Raw genomic sequence first — 17,212 nt, forward strand, 5'->3', positions numbered from 1 at the left:
GTAGCCCACTAGGCTCCACTGTCCATGGAATTTTCCCAGCAAGAATACTGGAGTAAGTTGCCATTTCCTTCTCCAAGGGATCTTGCTGACCCAGGGATCAAACTCACATCTCCTGCATCTCCTGCACTGGCAGGAGGATTGGACTGCTTACCACTGAGCCACCTGGGAAGCCCTAGATATCCACATACAAAAAAATAAAGATGGATCCCTACTACCCACTATATACAAAAGTTATCCAAAATCAAAACTATAAAACTCTTAGAAGAAAACAAAGGAATAAATCTTTAAGACCTTGAATTATGTAATGGCTAACAACACAAAAAGCTCAAGTAAATAGATAAACTCGATTTCATCAAAATTAAAAACTTCATACTTCAAAGCACACCATCAAGAAAATGAAAAGATAAACCATCAAACAGGAGAAAACTGCAAATCATATCTCTGTAAGAGACTTGTATTCACAATCCATAAGGACTTCGTGCAACTCAACCAATAACCCAGTTAAAAAATGGGTATGTGATTTGAACAGACATTTCATGATATATACACAAATGGCAAATAAGCATGAAAAGATACTCAACATCTTAGTCATCAGGGAAATGCAAATCAAAACCACAATGAGATACCACTTCATACCCACTAGGATGCCTAAAATAAAAAAACAGACAATAACAAGTGTAGGTAAAGATGTAGAGAAATTGGAATCCTCATACACTGATGGCAGGATTATAAAATGCTGCAGCCACTTGGAAAACAGTTTGCCTGTTCCTCAAAAAGTTAAACACAGAGTTACCATATACTTCTATATAACTCCATATACCATCAATTCCACTCCTAGGTACATACTCAAGAGAACTGGAAATATAAACGTGTACGTGAACATTTATAGTAGCGCTATTCTATTCATAACAGTAAACATTTACGTGAACATTTATAGTAGCGCTATTCTACTCATAACAGTAAAAGAGTAGAAATAATATAAATGTCCATCAACACAAAATGTGGCATACCCATACAATACATTTGACAATAAAAAGAAATGAAGTAATGACACATACTACAACATGGATAAACCCTGATAACATGTTAAGTGAAAGAAGACAGTCATGAAAGATTACATATTCGATGAGTCCATTTATATGAGATGTCCTAAATAAGCAAATACAGAAACAGAAAATAGATTAGAGGCTGCCAGATGCAGGGAATAAGAGAAGGGAGGGAAGGAACTGCTAATATTTTTAAAGGAATACTCTTGAGAGGTGAGGAAAGTGTTCTAAAGAGAGTTGTGATGGTTCACAACTCTACGAATATACTAAAAACCACTAAATTGTACACCCTAAAAAGTTTTATGTTATATAAATTTTATCAATAAAGCTGTTATAAAAACAAAGCAAATTTCAAGGTGTGAATTAGAGGGAAGGAACTGTGCTTGCAGCAAAGAAATAGTTTTGCTCCAAATAATTACAAAGAAAGAAAGGAAAAAAAAAGGACTGTCTTAAGTCATAGTCACCACTAAGAACATTAAAAATTTTTTTCCAGATGATCACAATTACAACAAGCTCACAAAGCAAAAAGTATTATAGTTATTTTGTAGAATTCAAGAGAATGCTATAATCACATTTTAAAAACAAAAGTTATATTATGATGATTAGAGCAATCTAAAATTTGAGAAAAAAATTAGGATCATTTAAATATACAACATTTTTAAGGCTTACTGAAAGAACTAAAGAGAGTCATACTACTCTGGATATGCCAATATTCTAACTTTGCTTAATGAAGTTAACTGAAGAAAAAAATTTCAAGACAAGTATTCTACAAGGATAACAATTAAGCAGCTCATACAACTGAGCTTCTAAAAGGAAACAAAATTAAACTCAAATCTTTCAAAATTAGTCAGTTCATTAATGCAAACCAGAAACACTACAGAATTCAGATGTTGCACCATTCTAAGAAGTAACAACACTATTACCTAAAAAATGGAAAGTTAAGAATAAGAATTACACCACTCTCTCCTCATCCTCCAAGGGGGTAGGAGGGAAGAATTAAAATTACTGGCTTTGTGCACATGTCACATTTTTATCTTAGTCTGAGGCCTGATTTGGAATAATGTGGTCACCTATTTGTCAAAGTGTGGCATACTCATTTTACTTATTACTACTCAAAATAACAACAGACTAAACTTTTTTGTAATGATCAAAAATTGCCATTCATTGAATACTGAATGTATTTAATGTATAATTTTAAAACCTTCACACAACTCCATATCAATTTATTTAATCCTTATATTAATCAGAAGGCTAGGAATTACTATTCATTTTGCAGCAGGAAACAGAAACCAGTTACACCTCAGTCTGACCAGGCAAGTTACTGAAAAATGTCATCAACCCGTCCCAAGGAAAAGATCAAAACCAATTTTTAAATTTAATTACAGGTTAAAAGAAAAAATACAAAATGCACTATTGGCATATTTTCTTTGTCAAATGGATGTGAAAAAGCATTGATAACATGTAGGCTCATCTCTAGGTGATAAAGTTGTGAAGTTAACACTCCACTACTACAAAAACTCATCCTTAAGTGATAGCATTCAAGACTATGGATAATCAGTTTATTTTCCTTTTAGTTCTTATCCAAATTCCTTCCGAAAACAGAGAAAACCAAACATATCAAAAGAAAAAGTAATTTTGAAAATACTTTATAGAGGCACAGAAAAGTAAAATCAACAAATACTTACTTCCCCCTCCATGAATGTTTTGTTGTGTAGAAACATGCTAAATCCTTATTCTCCTTAATAATGTTCATTTTGTGCTGAATCCTGAAAGATAAAAATATGGGTAAATTTTGTAATAGTGCTAACCTTAAGAATTTTTCCTGAATCTCCCACACCATACTTTCACAGACTGCCACATGGTACTGATTTTAAGACACCCTTTTTTTCTACAAGACCATAAGGATGGTCTGTTCAACTCTCTATCAGAAAAGCCTTTAGCACACTATATTGTCACAGCTCTTTTCCACTACGCTGAGTTTGAGGACAAGAACTGCCCTCATATCAACATCCCAAGAATAGAGAATCTAGTAAAAAGTGTTAAAGTAAATGAATCTTTAAATCTCACATTGCCAAACAATATTTTAACACATGACTCTCAAGTGTCAAACCAATTCTAAAAGGTTTTTGTCTAGCTGCTAAGTGCCGGCCATCTTGCTGCCACTGTCACTTTAAAGGGAACTTTTACTATAAATAAGTAAGGTTTAACTTGAACAATATTCTCATTATAAAAGTAATTTAGTAAAAGTTAAAATGTTAGTCGCTCAGTCATATCCAGCTCTTTCAGACCCCATGGACTGTAGCCCACCAGGCTCCTTTGCCCACGAATTCTCCAGGCAAAAATATTGGAGTGGGTTGCCATTCCCTTCTCCAGGGGATCTTCCCAAACCAGGGATCAAACCCAGATCTCCTGCATTGCAGGCAGATTCTTGACTGTCTGAGCCACCAAGGAAGCCCAAAAGTAATTTAAGAACATAGTAAAAACATTGTTAATGTTCATAAAGTAACTCATCTTTCATCCTAGCATCCAAAGATGCTAACTTTCCTTCTTCCAGCTAGGAAAAAAACAAAAACAAAAACGTCTTTTTAAACAAAATTGAGACTGTCATTTATACCACTTAGCGTTTTCACAGAATATTAACCTTTTTCCAAGGAATTAAATATTCTTGAGAAAAAGATTTTTAAGTCACAAAAGAACAATGTTACTCAAAGTGTAGTTGTAAACATCAAGACAAGTGCAGAAATTAAGTGTTCAGAAATGTTTGTTACAGTTTGGTTAGTGAACGCTCTGATTAAACAGGATATAGAACAGTTGAGGATTGCTGACTTGTATGATACATCACACATGGTATGAGCTTCCTAACAGCCATAGGAAGAGGGACAATCCTAAATGTAAGATTTCAAGATTAGTTTGTTGACTGTAAACCTGAAGCGTATAAAATCCAGAATCCATTTAGCTCACGAAAAAATTTCAGTTTATCTAGCTTTACACATCTCATTGTATAAACTGGCTACTAATGAAAGACTAATGATAAATTCTGAAAATATTATATCATTTGCTTCATACTGAATACAGGGTAAACATCAATATGATCATTTTACTTCTTTTGTCACTTGGGTACTACTTCCTACCCTTAATAATTAGAAATACACTCTAAAAAATATTGTAAAATACATAAAGTGTCAATAATGCAAACTGAATGGTTAGAATTATGGCTTACTTAGCTTTCTTCACATCGTTTTATGTCTAAACTTTTTTAATCAACAAGTATTCTTTTCATAAATAGAATAAAACTATTTTTCATTCAAAACCATTTTTATAACAGCTTTCTGAGACAATTCACACACCTTAAAATTCACCTCTTTAGAAGTGTATGATTCAGAGGTTTTGGTATGTTCACAGAGTTCTATAACCAATACACTATTTTTATCATTCCAAAAACAAACCCTGCTGGCAGCCACTTCCCAGTCCCCCTCACACCCGCTACCTGGCAACCATCTACTTTCTGTCACTATGGACCTGTCTATTATGGAATCCCATATAAAAAGAATTACAAAATGCGTTGTCTTTGTGACTGGCTTCTTTCACTTAGCATAACAAGCGAAACATTTTCAAAGTTTATCCATGTTGTGGCATGCATCAGTTTCCTATTGTATAGAAACACCACATTTTGTTTAACCATTCATCAGTTGATGGACATGTGTGCTGTTTCCATGCATGCATGCTAAGTCACTGCTAACAGGTACTCCCAAATAAGGTTTTGTCAAACCTTCTGGAAAAACATCAATTCATGCTCTGAGGAATAATAAGAGAACCACAAGTAATAGCAAATTTAGAGAAACCTTTTATTGTCACCAGAAATTTCTCTTAACAGCCAATGACATCTTCCTACTAGTGTGTATAGACAGCTAAATATAGACCTGTCAGCTGGTGTGCTGTTCTGTTTTTTTCTAGATCGTGTATCTGAAATGACACAGGCAGCCAACCAAGAATTATTAAACTAGCAAACATTGTCCCTGCCTTCTGAGTCATCTGTAGTAAATGATATTGCGGGAAAGAAATTTAGAGAAGATCTCTCAAAATGTGTCAAAAAAGTGAAAAATTATAGGTCTACAGATGGTAGTTTCCCCTCATATATAGTAACTGAAGGATGGCAGCGGGAGGGGGCAGAAAAAAAAGGAGGACAGAAAAGGTAAATGGCTGACACTGAAGAGTAGAGTTTGGATTCTGAGTTCACAGTTTAAGATTGGAATGACTGACTGAACTCTGGCCTATCTAGGAGAAACTGACAAGAAAGAAAATGCATTTGAGTGAAGACTGGCAGATATCATCAAGGGACTGTGAAAGGAAAGTGACAGAAAAATATAAAATTTTAAAATGACAGTCACAAAGAACTTAGGACATGATCTAATAAATCTGTAGGGAGTCTGTGGGAAAATAATCTTGTAACAACAAAGAAAATTGAAGAATTAAAAAAATAAACCTAAAGAATGATCTTATAAGTATCACTGATTTGGGGTAAAAAGTAACTCAAACAAATCTTTTAGGAGGGGAATTAAGAAGGCTTAGCTACAACTTTTTGGAGGCTTATGAATTCAGGGGTGATAAAAGCACTAGACACCTGAAAGTTCCTAGGTTAGGATAGATAGAGGGATAAAGGATGAGAAGATATAACACATTAATATAAAATTAATATAAACCTGAAGACACACAAATGGTCCACAGGGATATGAAAAGATGTTCTATGTCATTATTAAGGAGATGCAACTCAAACTCAAAAGTACAAGACACTGCCTCACACCTGTTAGGATGGCTATTATCAAAAAAATAAAAGACAAGTTCTGGCAAGCATGTAAAGAAACTGGAACCCTTGTACATTGTTGATGAGAATGTGAAATGGTGTGTTATAGAAAACAGTATGGAAGTTGCTCAAAAAATTAAAAAATAGAATTATTAGGGAATTCCATGGTGGCCTAGTGGTTAAGACTTGATGCTTTTGTTAGGGGTAAACCACTGACTAAAACCACCCACGCCAGCCAGGCTCTCTAGTAACCATCTGCATGAGTTATTTTACGACAGGAGGTCCTGGTAAAGAACACAGAACTAATAAGCCACCACCAACTGGAAGAGTTCAGGAAAGGTCAAAAGAAGACACCACGTGTCCATCTACCTCCCAGAATCCCTCTCGCTAGCATCCATCTTGGCTGAGCAATGTGGTCCGCCACCAGGAAGGACTCTGAGTCAAAATGATTGGCCAAAGACAACCCAGAAACTAATCCCATCAACATAAAACCCGAGACTGCAAGCCATGTGGCAGAGCAGTTCTCCAGGGTTCCCTTACTCTGCTGCTCTCCACTGGGGCGCCCTCTTCCAATAAAGTCTCTTGATTTGTCAGCACATGTCTCCTCAGACAATTCTTTTCCCAGTGTTAGACAAGAGCCCAATCTTTGGGCCCTGGAAGGGGCCAGGCTTTCACTACTGTGGGCCCAGGTTTGATCCCTCATCAGGGAACTAGGATTCTGCCAGCTGCATGTGGCCAAAAAAACCAGAATTATCACATGACCCAGAGATCAAACTTTGAGTATTTATCCAAAAGAACTGAAATTTGGACCTCTAATGAAGGAGGAAGCAGAACAGGCTCTATCTCGAAAGCAGGACTCCGTCTTGGGCCAAACTGTGGCCTTTGAGCTATATGCCCAGTATCTATGGAAACATACCAACTGGAAAACCAGGCCCCCAGAAGGAAGAGCCCTAGGGCTCTATGTTGCCTAAAAGAATACCCTAACTATCTGTGTAATCAAATAGAATCATACATTCTATTATGCTTATTGGGGTATGACCACAGGCCTATTGATAATTGTCCACTGTTAACTACCTAGGCTTAAGGCATATGAATCATGGGTTAACTTTGATTGGATCTTTCTTTTCCCTTTGTTCAGACTAGTTTCAGGGAATTTGGGGAGTTGGGTTTGGGCACACACTTAGGGTATATAAGGTTTTCACAAAAACTGGTCCGGGGCCTTGGCTAAGAGGAGACTCTGTCTTGGGCCCACCAGTGTAATATACTGCACTCCACTATCTGCATTGTTCTTCTGAGTGAGTTTGTTTCCCGGAATGTGAGGCTACAACACTGAGATGGCACAACGATTTTCATTGCAGTATTAATTATAAAAGTGAAGATGTCTAAACAGCCTAAATGTCCACCAACAGATGAATGGATTAAGAAAATGTGGTATACACAATATTATTCAGTCTTAAAAAAGAAGGATATCCTACAATCTTCAATAATATCAGTGAAACTTAAAAACATTATGCTAAGTGAAATAAGCCAGTCACAGAAGGACTAATGCCACTTACATGAATTATCTACAATAGTTCAACTCAGAGAAGAAGGTAGAATGGTAGTTGTCAGTGACTGAGTTGGAGGGGAAATGGGGAGTTGCTAATTAATGGGTATAAAGTTTCAGTTATGCAAGATGAGTAAGTTCTAGAGTCTGTTGTATAGCACTGTGCCTAAATAGTGAACAATAATGTATTGTATACTTAAAATCTGTTAAGAGGGGAGGTCTTATGTTAAGTGTTTTTATCTCCCCAAAATTAAATTTTAAAAATTCAAAAAGTAAACCACTACCTTGGCCTGTCAGAAAAAATACTGTATTCCTGATGCAGATTACAATCCTAACAAAAAAAATATAATGTAGAGTTAAAGGCTTTTCTGGACAGCAAGAGAAGTGCCCATGGCCAAAATCAGCACACCTGACAATTTATGTCTCATGTTTTAGGAAGCAACAAGTGATACTGCTATTTTGCATCCAATCCTGAACAACAGTCCAAAAAAGGCTAAGACTAGTAAAATGGAAGTGTGCTTTACAGAAGAAAACCACTCCTCAATCTGAAAAGCTCACCTTCAGTCATGTTATATTTAGATAAGGATATACTGGAGAGATAAGGAAGGGAAGAAATACTTACCTAAGTAGCCAAGTCAGCCCCAGAAATGACAGGTTAATTCAAAGCTCTTATTAGTGCCTACACACCTGAATTAAGATAATGCTTTTCGATTTTAAATCCTGAAATTGGAGAGGGGAGGTGCCCCTGATCAAAAAATTTATGACATGCCCTGAAATCATGCAACAACTAGGTTTTATTAGGGCTTCCCGGGTGGCCTAGTGGTAAAGAACCCACCTGCCAATGCAGGAGACTTTAGAGATGTGGGTTCGATCCCAGGGTCGGGAAGATCCCCTGGAGGGGGGCATAGCAACCCTCTCCAGTATTCTTGCCTGGAGAATCCCATGGACAGAGGAGCCTGGCAGACCACAGTCCACGGGGTCACAAAGAGTCAGACAAGACTGAAATGACTGAGCACCCAGCACAGGTTTTACTAAGTACTCATCATGTGTTAATGATGACACATAGCATTTACAACCTACTTACATATCTCACTGTCTCCATAACAACTAAGGTACAGGTATGATGATCTGCATTTTATTGACAAGAAAACTGAGAATTAGAAGAATGAAATCACTTCACTAATGTAACAAAAGTTAAGTGGCTGGGCCAAGCTTTTGAACTCAAACTGCTTAACCCCACACTTAAACTAAACTATAATAGTAATACCTTCCCTCACATTTAGAGAATCAATGGGGAACTCCCTGGTGGTCCAGGGTTAGGACTTCCTGCTTGCACTGCAGGGGGCATGGGTTCACTCTCTGGTCAATTCCCTGGTGGGGGAACTAACATCCCACATGTGATGCAGCCAAAAACAAACAAAATTCTCTTTTAAATTTAGAAAATAAAAATAAATTTATTCTGACCATGTAATTACAGACCTAATGACAGCACATTCCTAGATTAATTTAGAACTAGTTCCAATTATTATCTTCATTTGGATATATGATTAAGCACCTGCTGAAAACAACTTTGAAACTCACAATTTTAAGCAGTTAAACAAATTACCATAATCAACACAAGGCAAAAGAAATACAACAAAGAGGATGTCTCCAGGATTGAAATATTCTACCATATAAAGATAAATATTTTAAATGTTTCCATCCATAGATAAACTTGGGCTTTCCCAGGTGGCACAGTGGTAAAGAATGCATGCCAAGGCAGGAAATGCGGGATCAATCCCTGGGTCAGTAAGATCCGCTGAGCAGGAAATAGCAACCCACTCTAGTTCTTGCCTGGAAAATTCCATGGACAGAGAAGTCTGGCAGGTTACAGTCCACTGGGTCGCAAAAAGTCAAACACAACTGAGCAGGCATCCATTATAGATAAGCTTAATTTAAAAAAAAAAAAGTGTTCAAAACAAATATATGACTACAGAAATCTGCTACCAAATGGAGAAAAGACAGTCTCTTCAATCAGTAGTGATGGGAAAACTGGACAGCTACATGTAAAAGAATGAAATTCAAATACTTCCTAAACACCGCACACAAAGATTAGAGACCTTCTGTGAGACCAGAAACTATGAAGCCCTTAAAGCAAAACATAGGCAGAACAATCTGACATAAATCACAGCAAAATCCTCTATGATTCAGTCTCTAGAGTAAAGGAAATTAAAAACAAAAATAAACAAGCAGGACCTAATTAAACTTAAAAGCTTTTGCACAGCAAAGGAAAACTATAAACAAAGTCAAAAGACAACCCTCAGAATGGGGGAAAATAAAAGCAATTGAAACAACTGACAAAGGATTAATCTGCAAAATAAACAAGCAGCTCATGCAGCTCAATACCAGAAAAACAAACAATCCAATCAAAAAGTGGGCAAAGAAAGAAAAAAAAAAAAAAAAAGGGCAGAAGACTTAAACAGTCACTTCTCCAAAGAAGGCATACAGATGGCTAATAAACTCATGAAAAGATGCTCAACATCACTCACTATTAAGAAAAATGCAAATCAAAACTACAATGTGATATCACCTCACACCAGTCAGAATGGCAATCATTAAAAAGTCTACAAACAATAAATGCTGGAAAGGGTGTGGAGAAAAGGGAACTCTCTTGCACTGTTGATAGGAATGTAAATAGATACAGCCACTATGGAAAACAGTATGGAGATTCCTTAAAAAACTAAGAATAAAACTACCATATGACCCAGCAATCCCACTACTGGGCATGCAAGCATGCTCAGTCGCTAACTCATGTCTGACTCTTTGCAACCCCATGGACTGTAACCTGCCAGGTTCCTTTGTCCATGGGATTCTCCAGGCAAGAATACTGGAGTGGGTTGCCACTTCCTTCTCCAACTATTGGGCATCCACCTGAGAAAACAATAACTGAAAAAGACACATGTACCCCAATATTCATTGCAGCACTATTTACAATAGCTAGGACATGGAGAAGCAATCTAGAGGACCATCGGCAGATGAATGGATAAAACAGCTGTGGTATATATATATACAAAGGAGTAATAGCCATAAAAAGGAATACATTTGAGTCAGTTCTAATGAGGTAGATGAACCCACAGCCTATTACACAGAGTGAAGTAAGTCAGGAAGAGAAAGACAAATATCCTGTATTAATGCAAATATATGGAATCTAGAAAGATAGTACTGATGAACCTATCTGCAGGGCAGCAATAGAGACACAGACATAAAGAACAGACTTGTGGACATAGTGGGGGAAGGAGAGGGTGAGAAAAATGGAAAGAGTATCATGGAAACATATACATTACCATATGTAAAACAGATAGCCAGTGGGAATTTGTTGTATGATGCAGGGAGCTCAAATTGATGCTCTGTGACAACCTAGACGGGTGGAATGGTAAGGGAGGTGGGAGGGAGGTTCAAGAGGGAGGGGACATGTGCATAGCTGATTCATGTTAATGTATGGCAGAAACCAACACAATATTGTAAAGCATTATTCTCCTTTAATAATACATATTAAAAAAAAAAAGAAATATGCTACCAATCGGTGATTTCAGGATCTCTGTAAATTCAACAGAAAAATACTATTCTAACTAACAATGAATTTTTAAAACAAGCAGATTAATGAGATCTGATTTGGGACCTAATTCCCAACAGTGTGCTATTAACCTCTCTAATTTCAAGTAAATCTATTTTATATACTAAAAACCTCAATCATTTGTGATAAAGTCATTTCATCTAATGAAGACAACCAGTGTGGAAACCACGTTAACACTTTCAGACCCTAAGGAGGTATTTCTAGACGAGGAGGTATTAATATCTAACAAACTGTGCTCCACTAGAGAAGAGAATGGCAAAACACTTCAGTATTCTTGCTTTGAGAACCCCATGAACAGTATGAAAAGGCAAAGAGCTATGACACTGAAAGATGAACTCCCCAGGTCAGTAGGTGTCCAATATGCTACTGAATATGAACAGAAAAAACAACTCCAGAAGGAATGAAGAGGCTGAGACAAAGCCAAAGCCAGGCCCAGCTGTGGATGTGTCTGGTGGTGAAAGTAAAGTCCCATGCTGTAAAGAACAATACAGAACAAGAACTTGGAATGTTAGGTCCACGAATCAAGGTAAATTGTGAAAGTGAAAGTCGCTCAATCATGTCCAACTCTTTGTGACCCCATGGACTATACAGTCCATGAAATTCTCCAGGCCAGAATACTGGAATGGTAGCATTTCCCTTCTCCAGGGTATTTCCCAACCCAGGGACTGAACCCACGTCTCCTGCATTGCAGGTGGATTCTTCACCAGATGAGTCACAAGGGAAGCTGGAAATGGTCAAACAGGAGATTGCAAGAGTGAACCTTGACATTTTAGGAATCAGAGAACTAAAATGCACCAGAATGGGTGAATTTAATTCAGATGACCATTATATCTATTATGGTGGGCAAGAATTCCTCAGAAGAAATGGGAGTAGTCCTCATAGTCAACAAGAGAGTCCAAAATGCAGTACTTGGGTGCAAACTCAAAAACAACGAAATGACCTCTGTTCATTTTCAAGGATAACCATTCAATATCATGATAATCCAAGTCTATGCCCCAACCACTACTGCTGAAGAACCTGATGCTGAATGGTTCTATGAAAACCTCCAAGACCTTCTAGAACTAACACCAAAAAAAGATGTCCTTTCATCATAGGGGACTGGAATGCAAAAGTAGGAAGTCAGGAGATACCTGGAGTAATAGGCAAGTTTGGCCTTGGAGTACAAAATGAAGCACACAAAGGGTAACAGAGTTTTTCCAAGAGGACTCACTGGTCATAGAAAACACCCTTTCAAGAACACAACAAAAAGAATAAAATACTTAGGAATAAATCTAACTAAAGAAATAAAAGACCTATATATAGAAAACTATAAAACGCTGATGAAAGAAATCAAAGATGACACAAACATGGAGAAATATACCATGTTCATGGATCGAAAGAATCAATAGAGTGAAAATGAGTATACTACCCAAAGCAATCTATAGATTCAATGTAATCCCTATCAAGCTACCAATGGTATTTTTCAGAGAACTAGAACTAATAATTTCACAATTTGTATGAAAATACAAAAAACCTCGAATAGCCAAAGCAATCTTGAGAAAGAATCAACCTGCCTGACTTCAGGCTCTACTACAAAGCTACAGTCTTCAAGACAGTATGGTCCTGGCACAAAAACAGAAATATAGATCAATGGAACAAAATAGAAAGCCCAGAGATAAATCCACGCACCTATTGACACCTTATCTTTGACAAAGGAGGCAAGAATATACAATGGAGAAAAGACAATCTCTTTAACAAGGTCAACCAATTGTAATAGAATGAAACTAGATCACTTTCTAACACCATACACAAAAATAAACTCAAAACAGATTAAAGATCTAAATGTAAGACCAGAAACTATAAAACTCCTAGAGAAAACATAGGCAAAACGCTCTCTGACATAAATCACAGCAGGATCCTCTATGACCCACCTGCCAGAGTAATGGAAACAAAAGCAAAAATAAACAAATGGTACCTAATTAAACTTAAAAGTTTTTGCACAATGAACGAAATTATAAGCAAGGTAAAAAAACAGCTGTCAGAATGGGAGAAAATAATAGCAAACAAAGCAACTGAGAAAGAATTAATCTCAAAAATATACAAGCAGTTCATGCAGCCCAACTCCAGAAAAATAAACGACCCAATCAAAAAATAGGCCAAAGAACTAAACAGACATTTCTCCAAAGAAGACATACAGATGGCTAACAAACACATGAAAAGGTGCTCAACATCACTCATTATTAGAGAAATGCAAATCAAAACCACAATGAGTTACCATATCACGCCAGTTGGAATGGCTGCTATCAAAAAGTCTACAAACAATAAATGCTGGAGAGGGTGCGGAGAAAAGGGAACCCTCTTTTGCTGTTGGTGGGTAGGCAAACTAGTACAGCCACTATGGAGAACAGTGTGGAGATTCCTTAAAAAACTGGAACAGAACTGCCATATGACCCAGCAATCCCACTGCTGGGCATACACACCAAGGAAACCAGAACTGAAAGAAACACGTGTACCCCAGTGTTCATCGCAGCACTGTTTACAACAGCTAGGACATGGACGCAACCTAGATGTCCATCGGCAGATGAATGGATAAGAAATCTGTGGTACATATATACAATGGAATATTACTCAGCCATTAAAAAGAATGCATTTGAATCCCTCCTACTGAGGTGGATGAAACTTTAGCCTATTATACAGAGTGAAGTAAGTCAGAAAGAAAAACACCAATACAGTATACTAATGCATGTATATGGAATTTAGAAAGATGGTAATGACCCTATATGCAAGAGAGCAGAAGAGATAGAGATGTAAAGAACAGTCTTTTGGACTCTTGTGGGAGAAGGCAAAGGGTGGGATGATTTGAGAGAATAGCTTTGAAACATGTATATTATCATATGTGAAACAGATTGCCAGTCCAGGTTCGATGTATGAGACAGGGTGCTCAGGGATGGTGCACTGAGATGACCCTGAGGGATGGGATGGGGAGGGCTCAGGATGGGGAACACATGTACACCCATGGCTGATTCATGTCAACATATGGCAAAACCACTACAATATTGTAATTAGTTTCCAATTAAAATAAATAAATTAAGAAAAAAGAAAACAAGAGACGACTCTACACACGGACATCACCAGATGGTCAATATCTAATTCAGATTGACTATATTATTCGCAGATGAAGATGTAGAGAGATCTATACAGTCAGCAAAAACAACACCAGGAGCTGACTGTGGCTCAGATCACGAACTCCTTATTGCCAAAGTCAAACTTATATTCAAGAAAGCAGGGAAAACCACTAGGCCATTCAGGTATGACCTAAATCAGATCCCTTATCATTATACAGTGAAGTGAGAAATAGATTCAAGGGATTAGACCAGATAGACAGAGTGCCTGAAGAACTATGGACAGAAATTCATAATATTGTATAGGAAGTGATGATCAAAACAATCCCCAAGAAAAAGAAATGCAAAAAGGCAAAATGGTTGTCTGAGGAGGCCTTACAAATAGCAAGGAGAAAAAAAGAGAAGCAAAAGGCAACGGAGAAAAGGAAAGATATGCCCATCTAAATGTCCCAAAGAATAGCAAGGAGAGATAAGAAAGCCTTCCTCAGTAATCAACACAAAGAAATATAGGAAAACAATAGAAGGGGAAAGACTGGAGATGTCCTCAAGAAAATCAGGGATGGCAAGGGAACATCTCATGCAAAGATGGGCACAATAAAGGACAGAAACTGTATGGATCTAACAAAAGCAGAAGATACTAACAAAAGGTGACAAGAATGCACAGAAGAACTATATAAAAAAGATCTTAATGATTCAGGTAACAACAATGGTGTGATCACTCACCTAAAGCCAGACCACTTGAAGGGAGAAGTCAAGTGGGCCTTAGGAAGCAATACTATGAGCAAAGCTAGTGGAGGTGATGGAATTCCAGTTGAGCTATTTCAAATCCTAAAAGATGATGCTGTTAAAGTGCTTTGCTCAATATGCCAGCAAATTTGGAAAACTTAGCAGTGGCCACAGGACTGAAAAATGTCAGTTTTCATTCCAATCCCAAAGAAAGGTAGTGCCAAAGAATGTTTGAAACTACTGCACAACTACACCCAATGGTGGAAAGCTACAGTGGCTCAGAGGTTAAAGTGTCTGCCTGCAATGCGGGAGACCTGGATTCGATCCCTGGATCCGGAAGATCCCCTGGAGGAAATGGCAACCCACTCCGGTATTCTTGCCTGGAGAATCCCATGGAGGGAGGAGCCTGGTAAGCTACAGTCCATGGGATGGCAAAGAGTCCGACACGACTGAGCTACTTCACTTTTCACATGCTAGCAAAGTAATGCTCAAAATTATCCAAGCTAGGCTTCAACAGTATGTGAACTGAGAACTTTCAGATGTTCAAGCTCAATTTAGAAAAGGCTAAAGAGATCAAATTGTCAACATCTGCTGGATCACAGAAAAAGCAAGAGAATTCCAGAAAAACATCTACCTCTGTTTCACTGACTATACTAAAGCTTTTGCGACCACAACAAACTGTGGAAAATTCTTAAAGAGATGGGAATACCAGACCACCTTACCTGCCTCCTGAGAAATCTTTATGCAGGTCAAGAAGCAAGTCAGAACCAAACATGGACTGGAACAACAGACTGGTTCCAAATTGGAAAAGGAGTACATCAAGGCTGTATACTGTCACCCTGCTTATTTAACTTGTATGTAGAATAGCTGATCATGTAAGCCAGACTGAATGTAAGCCAGCATGTAAGCACAAGCTGGAGTCAAGATTGCCAGGAGAAATATCAATAACCTCAGATATACAGATGACACCACCCTTATGGCAGAAAGCAAAGAGGAACTAAAGAACTTGATTAAACTGAAAGAGGAGAGTGAATGAAAAAGCTGGCTTAAAGCTCAACATTCAAAAAACTAAGATCATGGCATCTGGTCCCATCACTTCATGGGAAATAGATGGGGAAACAATGGAAACAGTGAGACTTTATTTTCTTGGGCTCCAAAATCACTGCATATGGTGACTGTAGCCATCAAATTAAAAGATGCTTACTCCTTGGAAGAAAAGCTATGATAAACTCAGACTGCATCTTAGAAAGCAGAGACATTACTTTGCCAACAAAAGTCCGTCTAGTCAGAGCTATGGTTTTCCAGTAGTCATATATAAATGTGAGTTGGACCATAAAGAAAGCTGAGTGCCAAAGAATTGATGCTTTTGAACTGTGGTGCTGGAGAAGATTCCTGAAAGTCCCTTGGACTGCAAGGAGATCCAACCAGTCCATTCTAAAGGGAATCAGTTCTGAATATTAATTGGAAGGACTGATGCTGAAGCTGAAGTTCCAATACTTTGGCCTCCTGATGGAAATAACTGATTCCTTAGAAAAGACCCTGATGCTGGGAAAGGATGAAGGCAGGAGGAGAAGAGGATGAGACGGTTGGTTGACATCACTGACTCAATGGACATGAGTTTGAGCAGGCACTGGGAGACGGTGAAAGGCGGGGAAGCATGGCATGCTGCAGTCCATGGGGTCGGCAAAGAGTCAGACATGACTGAGCTATTGAACAACAACAAAAGGTATTAATAACTGACTAGTGGATGATGGTAATGCACAAATACTTCAAAAATGCAAAAAAAAAAGAAAAAAAGAATATTCTGTGCTTGACTATGCATCACTTAAAGGGAGAGTTGGAATAATTGCAAGAGAACCATTGGAAAATGAGTAACAGCAAGTCTAGGGTTCCTCCAAGTGCAGTGGTAGGTGATGATTCTATCTGGGAAGAATCTCCCTGTAGCACAGATATTGGAGTGGCTATCCCACACACTAAACATTAACTAATGATTAGGCCAAGAAGCTACTATTAGTAAGATATACAATAAAGTTGTTTTAATAATCTATCACCAAGGTAAAAGTGGTGAATTTTTAAAATTTTACTTACGGTCAAAGACACACTAGTGGTAACCATCATTTATTGGCTGTATGACTTTGAACAAAAGTTTCTTCACTTCTCAGAATCCCAGTTCGTCTATAGAGATGACAGTACTTGTCTCAAAGGACCATGGTGAGGACCAAGTGAGATAATCTGAATAAAGCCGTTAGTGTGATATCTGGCTCAGAATAAGCACTCAAAAATGTAGTTAGTATTTTTGTTAGCAATCATAATAATTACTACTGTACTTTAAATATATTACCCCAGATACATAATAGTTTTTTTGAATGTTATTACTAC

The 17,212-nt window shown here is 37.6% G+C and overlaps 1 protein-coding gene across 2 annotated transcripts in view; it reads right to left on the reverse strand.

Annotated features, from left to right (window-relative positions):
• DNAJC13 (DnaJ heat shock protein family (Hsp40) member C13) overlaps positions 1-17,212 on the reverse strand; it is a 152,751-nt gene that overhangs the window by 123,344 nt on the left and 12,195 nt on the right. For both annotated transcript variants that reach the window (XR_006270511.1, XM_043474402.1), the window contains exon 2: positions 2,732-2,812. Coding sequence is in view for 1 of the 2 variants with exons in the window: in XM_043474402.1 (XP_043330337.1) it covers positions 2,732-2,799 (68 nt within the window). In the remaining variant the exon portion in view is untranslated. The remainder of the gene's footprint in view (positions 1-2,731; positions 2,813-17,212) is intronic.

This window comes from Cervus canadensis, chromosome 7 (assembly GCF_019320065.1).
Source record: "Cervus canadensis isolate Bull #8, Minnesota chromosome 7, ASM1932006v1, whole genome shotgun sequence".
In the NCBI taxonomy this organism is placed as follows: domain Eukaryota; kingdom Metazoa; phylum Chordata; class Mammalia; order Artiodactyla; family Cervidae; genus Cervus; species Cervus canadensis.